Raw genomic sequence first — 21,109 nt, 5'->3', positions numbered from 1 at the left:
TTCTATCATTTAAGAAAATATATGGTAAATTTAAGGTTTACCTTTACAAGTTCAATGCTAAAAACAAGAATATAAATTTACAGATTCTATATCCTAATTATTCACAATTAAAAAAGCCAAAAAATTGATACCTAAATAAGTATCCGTTTTCATCCCTATAGCAAGCCTAGTCCAATTTACAAGACCATGTGTCTGAATACTAACACCACAAAGCCACTAATGGTGGTACCAAATAACTATAAGAAAATGAACCACACAGGATTGACTGAACACTGAAATTGATCCAAGAGAAATATGGACAGACATCAATCATTTATAAAATGAGGTCAATTGCCATCAACATCCCCTTACATAGTGCAGGTTTCTGAACCGTGCAATTGGTAAGCCCAATTACACAAATTAGCAGCTGCTAAATAACTAGATACTAGGTTAAGTAAACATTTATATATCAGCTAACTTTCTGCCACCCAAAAAGTTCAAGATGCCGAGCAAATTCCAGATGAGAGCTTGTCCAACGCAACTGCCTCATAACTGAGTGAAGGAACAAGGAAACATGTTCACATCAGGACAGCTATTCACCATCCTCAAAATTGTGTACCTTCAGTAATTTCTACAGGACAGTCAGAAGTGAAACAAGGAGAGTCACTTGCAATGGATGTACAGTAAGTTTTAGAAACAAACATCTCTTGGTTCAACTGTAGACATGTCAAATAAAGAATAAGAAGACAATGTGCCAAGCTATCAGAGCTTCCAACAACAGCTACGACAATATGCCTTCAACAAACAATTATCCTACTAAAATTTCTGAAAAAGTACTATTTTACCCAAAAAATACAGAAATGAAATTGTGTAGACTACTACTAGGAACCTACAAGAGAAAGGTGGAGCACAGAGTTCATGTACCAATGAAACGAAATGTATCTGGAAAGGAGAAGGCAATGGTACAACAAAAAAAAAATCTACATCAGTCGAAAGAGTCACCATACCATCTAGTACTTGCTCAGTTCATGCATTCGCCTATCAAACATTGGTCAAATAGCTTGGACAAAAGGAAGCCATCCACCCAAAATATATTGGCTTTGCAATGTGAGATCAAGATAACCTCACTGGACCCACGTTGGGCTTAGCGGGGGCACAGGCCCCCACTCAATTTTCTAGTTTCAGTGGACATTTTAGTGTAGCTACAAAGGTCTAGTAGTCATTTAGCCTCTATTTAGGCCCCCACTCAAATGTTGGACTGGGTCCGCCCCTGCTCACTGAAGCAGCATAGGCCCTTGTATTTTCATAATTAATGGAAGTGAGATTATAAACATTGATGTTTAGCGATCAAAAAGCTGAAAGTTCAAACCCAATATGGAAATGGGAGAATTTGCACCCTCCGAAAAAAAACAGAAGTATGAAACTCTTATTCAACCATTTTAAACAATGAAGGTCAAGTTTTACCCGTGCTCCAATAACCATATTAGAAGCTACTAGTTTCATCAGTGATCACTTTCGAAGTACAAAGTTGCTCGAATTATGTAGACCTGCAACACTTGCACAAGAGAAATTGCTTGGTCAGCATTATTATAATCATAGATTCCTCCAACTTAGTCCTTAAGAAAAACAGATGTTACTGGAACATGATAGATAAGAAGCCATGATAACAACTGATCTGATAACTGGAAACAATTGAAGTAAATTTGTACAAAGACCAAGTTTGAAACAAGACATTTTTATTTCTTTCTAAAGGATATTTGATTCTGTAAATTTCAGTTATTGTTATTCAGTTCCCTTTAATAATCAGCGGCCATGCAAGTTCTATAGATGATTCATACACGTTATTGCAATGCAAAATAGATCTCAATCACCTTGAACTTTGTCCGCTCAATCAGTTGGAAGACCAAGCAATCTCCATCAAGCAGCTTGTGCTGGATGGCGAACTCTTTCCATCCAGTGCTGAGGCCAGCCTGCATTGCAAGGTAGAACGTGTCTGACTCGTCATCCTCCTCATCCACCAAGGTGATCGTCTCATCACTCTTAGGCAGGTGCTCCCGGCAGAAATGCTTCGGGAGGCCCTGCGTTTTCACAAGCCCACCAAATAAGAATTTACCTCGATGTGGGGTGAATTAACAATCGAAAACAACAGGACGTGCCGAACTGAAGCCTCCTCTACTTTACCAGCCAGAAGCCTCCGGAGACATGGGACAGTGTCATGGGCTGGGTGAAGATGGGGAAGCTGGAGCCCAGCTCTTGCACCAGCTCCTCAGCCTTAGAGATGGCGTAGCTCCTCTCCTCGTCCGAATCCTGGATCAGATTGTTTTCAAAACCGCGATGTGTTCTACGAAGTACAGGGAGAGAAGATGAAAAAATTAGTAATTTCTATGAAGCTGACCCTTTGACACTGACCTCGTGGTACATGGGCTTCTTGGGGAGGTTGGCGAGTCGGTCGGACCACCGTAGTGGCTCCACCACCACGGAGTTGGCAGCGTCCAGCGGCACCCGCGCATTGGACTTGCTGCCCTCCGGAAATGGCAAGTTCACCCTGACCTCGCGGTACATTGGCTTCTCAGGGAGGTTGGCGAGTCGGTCGGACCGCCTTGGCGGCTCCGTGGCGGCGTCCCGCGGCACCGGCGCCTTCCGCTTCTTGGCCTGCAGAAAAAGCAGATTTGAACCCAGAGAATGACAAGAAAAGAAGGCATCGAGCGACACAAGAAACAGCCCGGCCATCGTGGCTATCGGTCAAGCAACCGGGACACACCGACGAGGGTTTGGCAGCGGCGGCGGCCTCTCTGACGGCGGCGGAGAGGTGGTGGAGCTGCAGCTCCTCCAGCTTCCGCTTGTTCATTTCTATCTGCCTCCGCCGTTGCTCCTCGTACGCCACCGCCACCGCCTCCGCCATCTCCCTTCTCTCTTGTCTGTTCCCCACTTCGATTTGTTTTAGTAGTTTCGGGGAGCAGATCAGAACAGAAGCGGCGGTTTAGAGAAAGGAGAATAGGAAGATGAAGAGGCCTTCTATATTTATGGACCCCATCCAGGTGCACACGAACGGCAGAAGGGTTCGAAAATTGAAAATTTGAATTCTGCCGACCCCGCATTGCTAGAATGCATCTTTTATAATGAAAATATGAATTCCGGATTTAGCAATGATAATACGTACAGCCAATACAAATTAATTATTACAATCGAAAACAGTTGTATGAATAGTGATACTAACTTAAAGAAACAAAATTATAAGACTATGACTAACACTAACTATACTCAATTTTTGTATTTGGCCCTATTTTAGAGGGAGGTATAAATAAAAGTATGAAAAGGACGTGCTTCCACATCATTAACATGATCAAACAGCTACGTATTTGGTTGATTTTGGGAAAGGCAATTTCTCGTTTCCATCTGATTAGGTTAGAGTATCTGTGAGAGTTACCAAAACGTTCTTCCAGTTCAGAATTTATGATAAAAATTAAAACAAAAACACATCTTCAACACCTTCCAATTAACCACACTTCTCAATAGTTTAGCATTTAAAAAAAATAGACACTCACAAGCGGAAATACACACACGTTCGCTGTCCAGCAGATCCTGCTCGTGGCGGGGTTTCTCGAGCCTTTTGATCCTACTATTAATCTATATGATTATGATGGCAAAATTAATATAGAAAATGGTTTAAGACCATTTTGCTTTCAGCAGCTCAGCGTCGGCAAGTCTGGGCAGGGTGGGTCGGATGGTCACAAGCATCCAGCACAAAGAACCTCGTGCGTTTGGTGGGGTCAGGTGCTGCTCCCAGGGGGTCGCAGCGGCTGCTGGTGTAAGCCTAACAAGAGCTTGGACAAGGTACTATTCGGTAATCATGCATGACTTTGAAGATTCACCTGAATGTCCGTTGTCCATAGCTCACTTGCTGCTGACATGCTTGCTCCGTGCTCCTCCTAACCATCTGAACTGGAGAACTAGGCACCAAATCATTATCGGCGTCGCACGGGGCTTGCAGTACCTCCACGAGGAGTCAAACCTGAGGATCATCGTTCACCGCGACAAGGCTGGGGGCGGTAGGGTCACGCGGGAGGAAGATGGGAAAGGACGAGGGTCGATGATCTAAATAATTTTATTAATTAAATTTGAGTAAGAGGAGAATAGTTAGTTTTAATGATGTATTAAATTTGAATATAATTTATTTAGTGGATTTAGTAGAGGTTATGGTGTGTGGGTGATTTGATTGAGTGTGTTTCATACAATTTAAACGGTTGGATTGTATAGTGATATAGATGCGCCAAACATGAGCATAGCTAGGTTTTTTATAGAGAGAGGTAAACACTATTTAATAGATTACATGTCTGATTTCAATTTAAATTTTAACTTAATAGACTATATGTTTTTATCAAACACACAAACAAATAAATAACTAATATTTATTGAATCGACCGTTGTTTTTATGTACTTAACTACTTAAAAATTACTTAGCAGCTACTAATTAGTAATAGTCGAGACTTTAGCAGCCGCCCCCACCTTATTGCATCAGCTTGCTTGCAATAGGAGGAGCCGAGGAGGTCTCACCATGGATGCAAGCCAGGATGTGTGGGACTGGGTGGTCCTGCCAGAACACAGGAGGTTCTACATGAGCCATGGCAGCAAGAATCTTGATGGTAAGGATCGCTTATTGTTTCACGTATGTAATTTTGTTCACAACCGCCTAAGCAAGTTTAATAATAAAGCCAACTGTTGGCTGTAAAAATCCTTGTAGGCTAACATTTATCTCACCCGTGTAATGGTTAGCTCTTTAGTATTAATATAGGGCCTCATTTTTCTCTCAGCTTCTTGGTTCTTATGTCCAAGACTCAAGCCGATATAAGTTTATAGGCTGATTTTCTTCTCTCATCTTCTCTCTCCACCTCAGCATTTAGTCACCTCTTATTGTACTTGCTCTTAAATAGCATCTGAATCTCTTCAGATTGGCACGACGCGTGCAAGGGCATCAACGGTCGTGCCGGATTAGACCTGCAAATCCGCCGTGCCTAGTTGTCGATCCGAAAAGGCGATCCGGAGCCCTGATACCAAGGAGTCCGCCACCGCCGCCGACAACTTTGCTCAAGAGGAGGTAGAAGAAGGTATCAAAAAGGACGACTACGACGACAAGACGTGGCCGCAACCGCAATGCCCGGTGTTCAGCGTGGGGAAGCTGAAGGTGAACGTGATCCGCGCTGTGCTCGTTTGGGGTAGCAGCCGCCACCGCCTGCATATTTCTCATTGGCGGCAGGCTGCATCGTCACCACCGGCAGCAGCAGAAAATCCAGCTGCAGTTCTACGGCGATGATAAAGTTGGATGTATGACCCATACACCGTTGTCTTTCTGCCCTCAAAATAATCCATCCGTGATCTCTGTTTCCATGAGGATTTTTCTTGACCTTGTAATTAACTAGAATATAAAGGCGCCTTATCGAAACTCAGAAAAAAAAATCAGCAATTCATAAAAGTTTATAGGTTATACAAACTCTTGATTCAGCAATTCTGATTCATTGTAATAACATCGATCTTGTTTAGAATAAAGATTACACTGGGATATAGAATACACAGTCACCTTGTGTCCTTCGAGTGTAAATAATTTCTGTCCATGCATATCCCAAACATAAAAATGAAAATGAAGTTCAAGTAGATAAACCAAGTAAAAAAGTTTATTAATTTTCCATACAAGTCACATCTCATACCTTAATCAGTTTATCATCTCCCAGGTGACATCAAAAGGTTGCTTATTTGGTCGAGAGACTGCTATATCATTTAGGCCACCAGAATGAGCCTCAATCTGACATGAAGAAAAATGATAACAACACAGTTTATGTTATATGTGCTATGGCATTTCTAATTATTTATAAGAGTTTGTTGCGGTACCTTTAGAACATGTTGCGTCTCATCTGGCGGTTGATATGCATGTAGATGGATCAAATGTTTCATGAATGCAACTCCTAAAACCCCAAAAATGCAAGTTTAAATGAAAATTGTTGCTCAACAAAGTATTACTTAGTTTATTTTCTCAGCCAATGTATTAGCTGAAAAGGTACAACGATTCTAAGCAAAACTGAATGGCCCTTGGAATATAATTTTAGCACTAACGATATTTATCTTCAATAAGCACTGCTATTTGAATTAGCCACGCTATAATTTTAGCACCTCTAATTCAGAAACATTCTAAAGACTAATATGGCAAAGCCGCCCCAGACTGTTATAACCAGCTCTGAAGAACGGAGTCCTTGCCTCTCTTGCAACATACATGGCTTTATAAGACTGTTCCGTATGTAAAACAGAATGAAGTACTATGTGAAAATCTTGAATCTTCTGTAGATTTTTATAAAGAACAAGTAGCATAAAGCTCCCTTGAATGTACCCAGAAACAACTTGATTTGAATACTACCCTTATTGATCTTATTTTTGAAGCAATAATCACTATAACGATAAAAAGAATCATATATAAAACTCAAGTGACCTGACCGACAATTGGTTGCTTCCAAGAGACAGATCAGAATCTAGAAGTTCTTACCTTTTTCCTGGCATCAGCCTTGTCCTTCTTTGCTTCCAAAGCTTTATGTTTCTCCTCTAATTTTGTGTAGAACTGGGTAAGTAACAACACTGTCACTACCAGACCCTTTTTGGAATAGTAGTGCTTGCTAGTTGTGAATAATCAGCATGAATTAAGCAATTTTCTGGAAATAAAGCAAGAAAACTATATACAAACCTCCTTCCTCTTGCCAGCACGGTTAGCACATTTTCTGTAGATGGCTTACCAATGGATCTGACAAAATTTAACATTTGAGTTGCATTGATTTGTGGTTATTATTTGGAGTGGAGTAATAATGTATCACTCTTTAAATAATTTTAAGCAGAGCAAAAGAGCACAAACAAATCATGAGACATAAAGGTTGTTTCAGCATTTCAGGGTGCTCATGTATCAAGAAGTATGATAAAATTTCAGACCTGTGACTTGGGATCAGAACCATCGCCGAACACACAGATGCAATAGAATATGCAAGATCCCAAGCTGCTTCAATATGTGAAACACAGTGCCTGCATACCCATATAGGAGAGAAAATATGAGACTGAACTAAAGTAGAGATGATAATGGACATAAATAGAAAGTGCACAATGGTGTTCATGCTTCTACAAATATACAACCACAATATTTTGAAATATAACTGAATAACAAACAGTTGCCTGAATCCAAAACAGAATACAAGTTATTAGAACAAAGACATACCAATCACACTTGTCAAAAACAGGAGGGTTGGATTTGTCAGGAAAAGAAAATACAACATAAAATAACCCCAAATCACGGATGTCACACATTGCTTTAACAGGGTGTTTGTCTGACATCATGGGATCAATCTGCAAAACAAACAAAGAAAATTGATGAGAAGGGTTTTGCATGCACTAGGCTTGTAAAAAATGAGAACCAATGTGTGACATTTTGCTAAGTTCGTGAAAGGGTTTTTTTTGACATCATGAGAACCAACTACTATTTTGACATCTTAGTTAGTTCTCACGAAAGGGTTTTTGCATACAAACAAAGAAATTTTGCTAAGTTCGTCAAAAATGACAAAGAAATGGACAAATAGTAGTTGGTTCTAAGTGGTATATGCGTCCAACATCATCTGTGTATCGCAGTTTGTGATAGAGTTCATATCTCTCACGAAGTCCTCTTAAGATCTGTACTGTTTCATCAACAGTAGGCTCTGGAACTTTAACTGGTTCAAACCTTCTTTCCAAGGCAGGATCTTTCTCTATATGCTTCCTATACTCATCCAATTGTAAGAATCACATCCATATAGCAATAATATAGTTTCAAACTTATAGACCAAAGCAACACTATTTTCTAGTATTTTCTAGTATTTTCCAAGCAGCACTGTTTCTTCTTATTATGATAAGCAGCTCTCCCCTGTGTTTCCAGGAACAAAATATACAAAAGTGAATCTTCGCACCATGCGCAGAAGTCAACACCAGTACACAATGGATGCTGTTATGTTTAGCAACTGACATTAAGATATTTAGCAGGAGAACACTGTATCAAATAAGATAATTCCACGAATCCACGGGAAAGAAAGATTTACAGTGTAAAGGCTGGAAAGCAAAAAATATATCAGATATGTAAGGCAGGGCCTATGAATTATTGCTAGCAACCAGAAACATAAAAGCATCAAAGCCCACTAACTCTGCAGACTACACACCTACATCAAATATCATCTTTCGTCACATTGGCCAACCAGAAAAAACAAGTATATGGCCAGGTCGCGTTGCCACTTAGAGTAGAAGGACATGCTACAATCGTTGGTGATTTAAACACTTGAAAACAACTCCCAAGCTCTGATTGATCACATTTATAACACCAACTCTTTGAATATGACAAGTGAAAAGACGGGAGTGTTGGGGTCGTTTGTGTCTGTGTGGTGTGTGCTTTGTAAGGGTAAGTGTGTGTTTGTGTTTAGAGTGTGTGTTTGTGTTGTGTGTGTTCTGTTTGTCCCGGGCCACAGGCCCTTTTTCCCTCTACTTTAATTTAATGATACGCAGCCCTCCTGCGTATTCGAAAAAAAAAGAAAGTGTGTTCGGTTTTCTGAAAGATAGAATGCAGATGCATTTTAGCCATGAATTAGTCATTTTCATGTTACTTCATTCACTTCTGAATTTACAATATATAAGCCATAAAAAGGGACTGATTACAACCTCATATTCAACTAAATTTGTTTTGGATTTCACTCAGATTCTGGACCAATAGATAACTGGCATGTCATTATGTACAAAAAATGACTATACTTCCTAAAAGCATTTCAGCTGGGTTTTCAGATCTCACCAACAATCTCAATTGTTACCAAAAAAATAAATAACCCAAGCCATGAATCAGCATGCAATCTGACCATTCTACCTATTAATATAATAACTCACAAATCTCCTGCATGTTTGAGAAAAAAAGTATGAGCGCAGTAAATCTTAGGTAGTGTTTGGTTGAGGAGCCAAGTAGAACGGAGTTGTTCCATCCCTGATTCTAGGAACAGAGTCGCTCTGTTCTGTGTTTGGTGATCTGGAACGGAGCGGCTCTGTTTTTTGTTTGGTTGCAGAGTGAATGGAACGGAGCGTGACTGTGAGAGCGGGATGAGAACGGAGCGGCTCCGTCCGGTTGATTTTTTGGAGCGGAATGGTTCCGGATCAGAGGAGAATATTCCCTAATTGGAGTCATTCCGTTCTAGTTACTTTGTAACCAAACATCAACAAAACTAGGACAGAACGGTTCCGTTCTACTTGGCTCTTCAACCAAACACTACCTTACATAGCAGGAAAAATTATAGCAGAAAAGGGTAGATTCCTTTCTATGTCCATCAACTACTTTTACCAATTACAGAAAAAAAAAACAAGTCCTTTGCTTCAACATTTTTTCTCGAACGCGCAAGAGAGTTGTGCATCATTATATTAAGAAGAAAAAAGAGGTCCATAGACCGAAACAAAATAAAAAGGAGGTCCTTTGCTTCAACATACTATATCCGTGTTCAAATATATGACATTTAGGTCATATATTAAAAAAACATAGTACTATCTAATTCTGCAGATTAGTGATTATTTGTTTTGGTAACTATTTGCAAGAACCCGACTATAGAACATCAATATCAAAAGCATGTCATCCCAAATAAAGAGGAAGCAATAGCGAAAAGATTATAACTCCTACGAGGTAACTAATGACTATATAAAGTAGAGGCACACTTACAACCAGCAAAATAAAGAATCAGGCACAAAAAAAAATAAAGAGCATCTTGGCCCAAGGTTTAATAGGATTGATAGAATACTTATACCAATAAAGTGCATCTTTTTTCGGAAGTCTATCTCGAAAGAACCTCTAGGTTAAACGTGCTTGGCCTAAAGAGATTTTGGTATAGGTTGTTAAGGCCCATATGGCCCATATTAGTTGTGCCTATATATATTCTACCAAGTCCTAAGGACTAAGTGCTCTCTCTAATCCAATAGTGATACGGTACCAAAGCAGGTTAGGGCCTAATCTCTTCTTTTTTTTCCCTGCCACCGTCGCGGTCAACCTTCTCAGGCCGTCGTCGTGGCCAACCTTCTCCAGCCTCCACATCTCAGGCCGTTGTCGCGGTCTCCACGTCCGGGGGAGCCACGTCTTCGCTTGTCTCCAGCCCGTGTTGTGTCGGCATTGTCCGCGCAGGCCTCTCGCCGACGCCATTATCATCTCCGCACCGACGTCCGTCCACGCGGGGCCCTTCCGACCCGGATCCGCCCACCTCCAGCCAGCACCATCCGTTGTTCCGCGCCGGATCCGCCTTCATCATCTCCGCGCCCTCAGCGCTAAGATCCGTCGGGACCCGCCCGTCTCCAGTCAGTGTCGTCTGTCGTCCACGCAGGACCACCCCGCCTGGGTTCAGCCCCTCCGCACAGTGCTGCTCTCCAGCCAGCGCTGTCACTGGTTGGGGACCAGTCACGTACTCCAGGCTGACCAGATCCGAGCCCCTCCGCTTAGTGGTGCTCTTCTGGTTGCTCCTAGAATTTGTTCCCGCCAAAGGATCAGGTTTCAGACAGCGAAGGTTATCTCTTCATTGGTTTGCATTATTCATTGGTCTGCATTCTTTGTTCATCACATCAATCGATCATCATGTCAGTCAAATGCTATTGTGGTCAATATCATCCTTGATGGTCAGAATTATCCAGAGTGCGCTTTCTGTGGTCAAACTGCTCTACGTGGTCATGGTCTGCTTTCATTTAACTGAAGATCCTCCTGCTTTACGTGAGGATCGTACCAATGCTGCAAAAGTTAAAACTTGGCAGATCAATGATGGCAAGGTGATGGCTGCTATGGTTAATAGTACTAAACCATCCATGATTATGAGCTTGTCCAAGTTCACCACTGTTAAAACTATTTGGTCTCATTTGAAGGGTCGGTTTGTTCAAGACAGTGGTGCTCTCTTACACACTATTATGCAGCAAACACGTGTTATTGAGCAGAATGATATGACTATGATGAGCATTATTCTGCTTTTGATCGTTTGATGAGTTCTTTGCTATCTATGGTGCCAGCCTGTGCAACTAATCCATGTCCGGCTCATCAGTTTACTGAAAAGTTCTTCACATACAGATTTGTTATGGGGGTTTGGGCTGAATATGACTCTCTTCGTGCACGACTACTCCACAGTTCTGATACTCTCACAATGGCAAAGGCATTGTTTGATCTGCTTGCTGAAGAGACTCGCATCAAAGCCTTGTCTTCTGCTACTGGTTCTAGCTCTCATAGTGTGTTGCTCTGATCAGCCACGGTTAGTCTCTTCTACACCTGTCACAGAAGATGCCTCTGTTCAGACCGCAGATGGTACTTTATGTCATATAACCCACAAGGGTTCTCTTTGCACTCCTCAGTTTACCGTTCCTAATATATTTTTTGTCCCTGAATTGTCCATGAATCTTCTCTCAGTTGGACAAATTACATACCACAATTATTTTGTTGGATTTGATGACTCATCTTGTTTTGTACAGGATCGTCGCACAGGGGCTATAATTGGGATTGGCCATCGCCGTAGCACTGCTCCTCACCTCTACATCCTCGACAGCTTGCACCTCCCTTCATCCACTTCATCATCTTCGGCCCATGTGCTTTCTGCAGCTTCAGTTCGTGCCCCAATGGCATCATCGTCTAGGTCATTTGTGTGGCTCGCGTTTGTCCACCTTAATAAAATCAGGTTGTTTAGGTCGTACGTCATCTGAGTCTAGTTTTCATTGTAAGGGTTGTCATCTTGGAAAATAAATACAACTTCCTTACTTTACCAGTGATTCTCATTCTGCTAAACCATTTGATCTTGTTCACTCTGATGTTTGGGGCCTAGCTCCTTGGTTTCAAAAGGTGGAAATAAATATTATGTTATTTTTGTTGATGATAATTCTCGTTATACTTGGATTTATTTCATGAAACGTCGTTATGTGTTGCTTTCTATCTATAAGTCTTTTGCTCGCATGATTCACACCCAGTTTTTTGCTCTTATTAAAAATGTCCGCTCTGATTCTGGTCGTGAATATTTATCTTATTCTTTTCGACAATTTCTAACTTCAGAGGGTACTCTTCCTCAGCTTTCGTGCCCTGGTGCACATGCCCAAAATGGTGTTGCTAAACGCAAGCATCGTCATGTCATAGAAACTGCATGCACCCTTTTGATATCTTCGTTTGTTCCCTCACATTTTTGGTGTGAAGCAGTGTCTACCGCCGTTTACCTCATCAATAGACAACCCTCATCAAAACTCTCAGAAAAAACTCCTGGTGAAGTTCTTTTTTGCACTCCTCGCTATGACCATCTTAGAGTTTTTGGATGTACATGCTACGTGTTGTTAGCCTCTCGTGAACGGACTAAATTAACTGCTCAATCTGTTGAGTGTGTTTTTCTTGGATATAGTCTGGAGCACAAAGGCTATAGATGTTATGATCCTTCAGCACGTCGCATTCGTATTTCTCGTGATGTGAGTTATAATGAAAATTGACCTTTCTTTTATAACTTACTCACACATTCATCTTCTTTTTCTACAGAGTCCACCTCTTTTATGTGCCTTCCTCCCATCCATGCTCCTTCATTTGGGTCTTCATCTTCCACTACACCATCGTCTACCACATCCTCAACTAATGTTCTCATTCCCATTACAAGTCTTTCTACCTCAATGCCCACTTCACACTTTGCTTCTAAACCACCAGTTACCAAAACCTACATTCGTCGTCCTCGCACTAGTCCCACGGCCAGTCCTGATGGCGAACCTGTTGTTGATGTTTGTACTAACAATGATGAGCCTGCCGTTGTTTCTAGTGATCTACAGATTGTTGATGGGTCATAGTTTGTTGATGCATTACCAAATCACCAGGGATATCATCTTCATGATCGTAGTACAATTGAACATCTAGATTGCTATGGATTTCCTAGTGCTGCTGCAATAATTGTTGAACCATCTAATTATAATGAAGCTTCTGGTATTCGTGAATGGTGGCTTGCTATGCAAAAGGAGTTGGACGCTCTTGATCGAACGGGTACTTGGGTTCCTTTACCATCATATGTAGTCCCTATAACATGTAAATGGGTCTTTAAGATTAAGACCAAATCTGATGGTTCAGTTGAGCGATATAAAGCTCGTCTTGTGGCCAGAGGTTTTCAACAGACTTAGGGACTAGCTTATGATGAAACCTTTGCACCGATTGCACATATGATGGCTATTCGTACTTTGATTGTTGTTGTAGCATCTTCTTCATGGACTATCTTTCAGATGGATGTCAAAAATGTTTTTCTTCATGGTGATTTACATAAAGAAGTTTATATGCACCCACCACCAGGAGTTGATATTCCTTTCGGACATGTCTGTCGTCTGCGTAAAGCTTTATATGGATTGAAACAGGCCCCTCGTGCTTGGTTTCAAAGGTTCTTCGTTGTCATAAGGGCTGCTGGTTTTACCCCTAGTGACCATGATCCCGCTTTATTTCTTTATTCCTCTTCACGAGGGCGCACCTTGCTTCTATTATATGTTGATGACATGTTGATTACGGGTGATGATCCAGAACATATTTCTCAAGTAAAACAACATCTTAGTGAGCAGTTTAAGATGTTTGATTTAGGCCCTCTTGGATATTTCCTGGGTATTGAGGTATTACAATCTACAAAGGGCTATTATCTCTCACAGTATAAATACATCCAATACCTTATTGCTCGCTCTAGTCTGACTGATAATCGTACGGCTGCAACACCCATAGATATTCACTTACAACTTTGTCTGAATGATGGTTCACCACTACAGGATCCATCTAGATATCGACATATAGTTGGCAATCTAGTCTACCTCACTATCACTCGACCGGATATTGCACATGTTGTTCATATTCTGAGTCAGTTTATCTCTGCGCCTACTTTAGTCCATTATGGTCACTTGCTTCATGTACTGAGATATTTACGGGGAACCACATCTCGAGGCTTATTCTATGATTGTAATAGTCCTCTTCGGCTTCATGCCTACTCTAATGCCACTTGGGCGAGTGATCGCACTAATCACTGCTCTATTACAGGTTATTGTATTTTCTTTGGTTCCTTTCCTATTGTATGGAAATCAAAGAAGCAAGTTGTTGTATCAAGGTCCAGTGCTGAAGCGGAACTTTGAGCTCTTGTTACCACTACTACCAAGATTATATGGCTACGATAGTTATTGGCTGATCTTGGTGTCTCTTGTGATACTCCTACACCTCTTCTGTGCGACAGTACTAGAGCCATTCAAATTGCAAATGATCTTTTGAATCATGAAATTACAAAACTAATGCCCTTCAACATGTGCCATCAGAAATGCAAGTTGCTAACTTCTTCACAAAAGCACAAACAAGAGAACAACATTGTCTCAACTTGTTCAAACTCAATGCTTCAGATCCTCCGCTTCCACCTTGAGTTTGAAGGGGGGTGTTAAGGCCCATATGGCCCATATTAGTTGTGCCTATATATATTCTACCAAGTCCTAAGGACTAAGTGCACTCTTTAATCCAAGGTTAGTGACATAGGTGACCGACCGGGAAGTTTTCCCGGATACGCATTAGGACAAAGTGCACATAAAAGACTCGTGTTGGTATGTGTGGATGGTCTATGATCTTATTGGGCTACCAGGAGTAAGTACCGTTGGTCTAGAAGTGATTGGGGTGTTACAAAGACCTTAACTGACTCTGATTAAAGATAGGATAGAATCAAGTTTGATCAATCCTAGAGGTAGCAAAGTTAGAATAGGAGTCACTTAAGGTAGTTGTATCCGAGCTAGGCTCTCTATCATGTTGTAATCCTGATGGCAGTATTCTGCTATATATTCAGCCTCCCTCGGTCTAATAGGTCAGGGCGAACAGGTTAAAACTGGTGTCGTGTTTTCTTACAAGGGGTCCAGTTATATTTTTCATAGTTGAAACGTATAAGATATGTATTTGGGCGTTTTGATACAATCTGAAGGAAGCACAATGAAACAAATAGCAGAAACAAATAGCAGTGGATATCTAAGTATGAATACAATTTTCTTAGATTATTTTTAACTAACAAAACAACAAGGCCATGTGGTTCCATTCATCGCTTGTAGCTAGTATAGAAGCAAGTGGGACCATTGTTTTGGGCTTGGGGCAAAAGGTGCTATACTATTTAGAAACTTGGTCCTGAGCTATCGTCAAATCCATTCTCTACTGTCTACCACTCTACCTTCATTAATACCTAAGAAGGTTGATACATTAGATCACTGAGTGGATATGGCCCACAACACCTCTGGAACAATATTGCAAAGAAATACCAAATAACAATTATGATTCACAAGTTACTAATGGCGCTAAGGGCCTATTTGTTTGGGATTATAATCTGCCCAGATTATAAAATCTACTTATTTTGAACTAAGAATGTATATAATCTAGGCAGATTATGATCTTAATCTTAAACAAACAGGCCCTAAGTTATAGAAGATAGATGTTACAAGTACCTATGAAGGCACCATTTTAGTTAGAGATTCACAAAATCATAATTCTACTATTTATGTATTTAGGTGCGTGTACAACTGAAAAACAATCATTTTGGTTTTTTTTCTTCTAATTCCTCCTTTTGGTTGAAATAATCGGAGTAATAATCTTTTTTACCTCTTGCGAACTCAGTAATATGTTGTTGATATCAATTCCATTTGTTCACCTTCATGAGAATCTCCTAGTTCATCCTTTTCGTCATCAAACAGGAAACACTCTTCGTCCTTCATATGCTTCGCTAGCCTTATCAACTCTACATTTATATTTTCCGCTTCAGGATGTTGTTGTTCCCCAACAACAAACACATGAACTCGGTTGTAGAGCTCAACCCAGCTACACCCCAGATCTTTGCTAACACCTCGGAGTCTCATCAAATGTCTCACCCGCTCAACATCATTCCACTTCCGCTGGGCAGCATAGATGTTTGATAACAGTATATAAGCAGATGAGTCCTCAGTACCTAACTCCATCAGCTGCTCACCTGCATATGCTCCAACATCAAAATCACGTAAACTGCGACATGCCCCTAGGACTATACGCCATAGGCATGTACCATGGTCAATAGTTATCGAATCTATGAAGTCCTTTGCTTCTTTTAACTGGCCTGCACGGCTAAGAATATCAACCATGCAAGCATAGTGATCAAGTGTAGGAATTAAATTATAGTCTTTGGTCATTGCCCTAAAATAAAACCAGCCTCTGTCAACTAAGCCCATGTGGCTACAAGCAGATAGCAAATTAATGAATGTTATATGATCTGGTGCCGTTCCCTCTAGCTTCATCTCCTCAAACATGTCAAGTGCATCACTTCCACGCCCATGTTGTGAAAAAACAGAAATAATTGAGTTCCATGAAATAACATCCCTATCAGGCATCCTTCTGAAGACAACCATGCTATCTTCAAGGTTTCCACACTTCGAATACATAGTGGACAGAGCTGTTCCAACAGAACCCCCCAAGCTAAATCTACACTTCAATATTTGTGCATGCAATTGCTTCCCAAGGTCCAGTGCTGCAAGGCATGCACAGGCTCTAAGTACACTAGTTACAGTTAAATAACTGGGTATAATGCCCTGTTTGTCCATCCTGGAATACAACATCAGGGCTTCCTCATGCTCCCCATTCTGCACATGTCCGGTAATCATTGCTGTCCAAAGGACAACATCATCAACATCATATAATTGATGAAACCCATCTTTTGCATCACCAATACAACCACACTTGGCATACATGTCCACCAGTGCACTCTTCACATAAACCTGCGTTTCAAACCCAAGCTTCACCATCAAACAATGTGTCTGCTTCCCAACCACTAATGCGCCCATGTCACTGCATGCGTTCAGTACCCCAACAAAGGTGAATTCAGTTGGCGTAAATCCTGACGAATGCATCTGTAGGAACATCCTAGCTGCACAATTGGCTTCTCCATTCTGAGCATACCCTGTGATCATTGCTGACCATGTGATGGAGTTCCTCTCCTTAGATGACCCAAACACCCTCATTGCTGCATCCATACACTCAGCCTTTGCATACATTGTGACAAGCGAATTCTCAACAGACACAAATCCCACCAAACCATCCTTTAATACCAGCCCATGCAACTGCGTCCCCATAAGCAAACCCAGTGGCACGCTAACTGCGCTAAGAACTGCTGTGGTTACAAACTCATTTTTCTCCAATGGGCACTTCTGAAGCATCAGCCGGAAGAGCTCAAAGGCCTCCTCAGAACACTTCCCAGTGGCATAACCTGACACCATGGCAGCCCAGGACACTGCATTGCGATGTAGCATTCCATCAAACACTCTCTTGGCATCAGAAACAGCTCCCAGCTTGCAGTACATGTTTAGAAGGGCGGTCGAGACGAAGACATTATTGGAGCCGCAGGAGGATGGCAGCTTGCACGCGAGCGCGTGCGTGACGGCGCCAGCGGACGCAGAGGGCACACGGGCGGCGGCAGTGAACGCGGCAGCGAAGGAGTGCGGCGAGGGGAGAACGGCCTCGGGGGAGGACATCATGGAGCGGAAATGGGAGAGCGCGGAGACGGGGTGGTGGCGGGAGAGCGGGTTGAGGAGGGAGTTCCACGAGGCGACGTCGCGCAAGGCGGCGGGGATGTCGGCGAAGACGACGTAGGCTGCGCCGAGTAGAGGCCGCGGGAGGGAACAGTAGAAGGTGATGAGAGAGTTGGAGACAGGCGCGTGGGAGGCTGCGCCGGACTTGAGCGCCCAGCCGTGAAGAGCCTCGCCGGTGCGAGGGGTGCGGTCGGACGAGGCCGCGCAGCGAAGGTGCTCGATGAATTGCGCGTGGGACATGCGCAGGGCGCGCGGCACCGCACTTGCCATATTGTGTGTTGGTCTGCAATGGGTTTGGGTCGATTTGGAACGGGATGAGTCGATGCTCGCGGCACCGGCAGGCTCGACAGGGCGGCGGCGCACAGGAACCGTCGCTGCCGAGAAATTTAGAATTCTGTTATTATAATAAGTGACTAGAGCATCAGGTGCCCTTTATCAGGTCCTACCAAAGAACTAGTGGAAAGATATACAACGTTGATCCTAAAATATAATTTGTTTTAGATTAAACAAATATTAATTAATTAATATAGTTTGTATGTATGTAAATGTTGATGAAAAAAAGAGTCCTAAAATATAATTCGTTTTAGACTAAACAAGTATTATGTATATTTAATTGTAATAGAACATGAATATGGAGTTATTTACACTTCGTGTGCAACAATAACGTTCAAAGATATGGTCCTAAAAACGGTTTAAAGATCCACGCCTTAAATGCTAGTCCGGTAAAAAGAGGTCACGTAAGGTGTTATCCACCAAAACGTATGTTTTTTGCCTCTGGTATGTTTGTTACCAACTGATACGCTATGTCTCCTTCGAACGGCGGTAATCGATCTACGTCGTCGCCACCGTTGCCTGGTGAAATCGTCGCTGCAACGATGATCGCCCTGACCCCGAGAGGGTGGGGCCCCTATGGCGTCGGATAGGGAGAACTATGATGTAGGGCGGCTGAAGACATCGAAGCGAAGGGTCCAAGAGATGGAGGAGTTGGGGTATTTCCCAGTGAGAGCTAGCAGGGCTGTGGGGTTAGAAACTGTGGCGGATGGATATCCCCTAGGTACTCAAGACACGAATATGCCTCATGGGCCACCTATGAGACCCCCGACGAGTCGTCCATGGAACACATCGTGGTCCTCAGAAGGAGGCACAGAAGAAGATTGAAGTAGTCATATGTCGAGTCAAAGGAATCCTCAAAGAAGTGTCCCATATATGCGGTCGTATGCAAGCTTCGTGGGACGCTAACCGAATTCCGGTGGACGTGGGACATTTATAGCAAATGTGGTAGATACGTAGAGAATTACGATCTATACAAGGTTATCTCTTCGGTCGGCTATATAAGGCCGAGGGGTACCCCTACAAAAACTTTAGACACCCCCAAGAAACTCAATTAGACCTAGCTAGATTCACTCATCGATTTCATCTTCAACCTTTAGCAACCATCTGTAATTCTCGTACTCAGAGCAATACAACCACCAGAAACTCAGGACGTAGGGTATTACGCCTCTCGACGGCCCGAACCTGTATAATTCACTATGTTCCGTCTTGCTCTGCACGAACCATTAAGCTATGATCGACATCACTGTCCTCCCAAAAGCACTGCGTAGTGCGTCGTCGGTACCAAACACCGATAGCTGGCGCGCCAGGCAGGGGGTGCAATGTCGATTCCCGACAGCTCCATGGTCGTCGTCTTCAACTTCACCACCGGGGAGATCTTCCACTTTGGATCCCTTGCCCGCGTTGCGAACGTAGAGAAAGACGCTTCAAGGTCTTGCATTGTCAGTTTCACGGAAAAGAGGCCCTCATCGAGATTCGGGACAACCCCATTGACATAAGTAACTAAACCCTGGTGAATCGCGACTTGACTTGCGCCGACACATCCCTGAATTTTGAGGCCCCGACTCAACCATGCGTTGTGTCAAGCCGCCCCCGCACCGATATCATGCACGACCTCCTCAGCACCACCGCCGTGACCAGCCATCACGATGATCCCGACGCGGTGAACCCCGTTATCCACCTCATCGACCCAGGCATGTACCCAAATCACTCGGAGGAGAGACGGGACCAAGGTCCCCGCCGCTCCTAGGTTCGGCAGGACACAACTGACTAAATCCGCGAGTGCTCGTCCCCAAGTAGCAGTCGCTGCCCCTACAGTGTCGAGATCCCTGCTCCATTACATCGATGTCATCTACATCAACGCAGTGGTGGAGATCGGCCATGCCTCAAATGATGAACTGATAGTACAGGAGGAGGAGACCCCGCAACGCGAGGCGCATCGTTGCTGATACCGCCACCGCAACATCTGGTGTCACCATGCCACCAAGGAACAGCACCCGACTTAACCTGTTTCCTAGGGCGAGGCATCCGAGGTCAGGGAGACACCTGATGAGTGAGGTTTTCGCCTACAAAGGAATTCTCGCCATCAAAGTTGCCGCCTCGCCTAGGAGCCTGAACGTTAAGCGGCCTAACGTAGGCCCTCTCGCAAACATTTACCCCTTCCCCACGACCTGTAACCTGAGTTCGCCTAGGCCAAGCAGACTCCAAATCAGGTCAGAGGTGCACTGGCATAGATGGCGAACAATCTACCTCGCACGCCTGAGAACGAGTGCTCCTGGCAGGTCCTCACTCAGGCGGCGAACCATCTCCTTCCGCCGACTCACCCCAACGACAACATCTATCACCACATCAATAGTCGACGTGACACACGTGCCAGCATTGAGGGGTCGCGCACTTGTCGACACAAAGAAGAACTGAGACACCGAGAGGAGTACAAGCAGGACCATGGCATCTCACGGCGGCTAGCCATATACCAAGCCAACTCCATCATTGTATCGACGAATAGCCCGAGGCTATGCCGATCTGCTCGAGACCGGCTGAAAGATCCATGTTGCCCGTCACCACCACATGACCACTGCTGCGACCATGACCACAATGACCATCCCGAAGCCCTAGGAGTGTTCAGGGTCTCGGCCTTCACTCCTCAGCCTTGGGCGGTCTAGTGGCTGCCTAACTTCAAGGTCTCCAACGTCGATAAGTACGAGGCCAAGCTAGACCCCGGTCGCTGCTGACCGTCTACTCGACGGTAGCCCACACCACCGGGGCATCGGAGGACGTCATGGCGGTATATCTCCCATCGTACTAGGGCAAGACGTGCTCTAGTGGCTTCGTCATCTTCCTGGCACTTCATCGACAACTGGGTTGACTTCTGCAACCACTTCGTCGCCAACTATCATTTACTCTCTAACAAGCCTGCCTAGCCGTGGGACCGCAAGTCAATCTGGCGTAATAACAACAAGTCCCTCCGCTCGTTCCTCATGTGTTTCCAGTTCATGAGAAATTACATCCCTCGACATCGTTGAGACGGCGATGATCAAGGACTTCTATCGGGGTCCCGCGACGGGGCGTTCGTTCGGGCTATTCTTCAAAAAGACTCGATGACCTCCAAACAACTCTTACGAGAGGCTGACATCTACATCACCACTGACGAGCGGGCTTGCGACCTCATCGAGTAACCGAGGGCTCCGCCCTAGAAGAAGGAGGGGAA

At 43.5% G+C, this 21,109-nt stretch overlaps 2 protein-coding genes across 9 annotated transcripts; both read right to left on the bottom strand.

The window, feature by feature from the left end:
• Positions 1-278: 278 nt before the first annotated feature.
• LOC100273773 (B3 domain-containing protein) lies at positions 279-3,044 on the bottom strand. Of its 8 annotated transcripts, none has more exons than XR_002267806.2 (6): positions 2,741-3,044; positions 2,389-2,631; positions 2,161-2,286; positions 1,851-2,057; positions 1,444-1,534; positions 279-610 (listed from the first exon to the last, which is right to left on the bottom strand). XR_002267806.2 is itself a non-coding variant. In XM_008674235.1 (6 exons), the coding sequence occupies exons 1-5, from the start codon at positions 2,879-2,881 to the stop codon at positions 1,482-1,484; spliced, it is 762 nt and encodes a 253-aa protein (XP_008672457.1). In that variant the 5' UTR covers positions 2,882-3,044; the 3' UTR covers positions 279-598; positions 1,444-1,481.
• A 2,372-nt stretch (positions 3,045-5,416) lies between these two features.
• On the bottom strand, positions 5,417-17,941 carry LOC103651554 (pentatricopeptide repeat-containing protein At2g33680). Its single transcript, XM_008677211.4, has 8 exons — positions 15,620-17,941; positions 7,223-7,350; positions 6,943-7,032; positions 6,704-6,760; positions 6,509-6,580; positions 5,863-5,936; positions 5,682-5,776; positions 5,417-5,581 (listed from the first exon to the last, which is right to left on the bottom strand). The coding sequence occupies exon 1, from the start codon at positions 17,839-17,841 to the stop codon at positions 15,631-15,633; it is 2,211 nt and encodes a 736-aa protein (XP_008675433.1). The 5' UTR covers positions 17,842-17,941; the 3' UTR covers positions 5,417-5,581; positions 5,682-5,776; positions 5,863-5,936; positions 6,509-6,580; positions 6,704-6,760; positions 6,943-7,032; positions 7,223-7,350; positions 15,620-15,630.
• Positions 17,942-21,109: the final 3,168 nt, after the last annotated feature.

The sequence above is a fragment of the Zea mays genome, chromosome 3 (genome assembly GCF_902167145.1).
Source record: "Zea mays cultivar B73 chromosome 3, Zm-B73-REFERENCE-NAM-5.0, whole genome shotgun sequence".
Taxonomy (NCBI): Eukaryota; Viridiplantae; Streptophyta; class Magnoliopsida; order Poales; family Poaceae; genus Zea; species Zea mays.
This window is presented reverse-complemented; position numbering and strand designations above follow the sequence as displayed.

Coding starts and splice junctions, on each gene's coding strand:
- LOC100273773 (XM_035965739.1), bottom strand. CDS start 2,881: ATGGCGGAGGCGGTGGCGGTGGCGTACGAGGAGCAACGGCGGAGGCAG. Junction 2,632..2,740: donor CCGCTGCCAAACCCTCGTCG/GTGTGTCCCGGT, acceptor CTTTTTCTGCAG/GCCAAGAAGCGGAAGGCGCC. Junction 2,287..2,388: donor AGAAGCCCATGTACCACGAG/GTCAGTGTCAAA, acceptor AATCTGATCCAG/GATTCGGACGAGGAGAGGAG.
- LOC103651554 (XM_008677211.4), bottom strand. CDS start 17,841: ATGGCAAGTGCGGTGCCGCGCGCCCTGCGCATGTCCCACGCGCAATTC.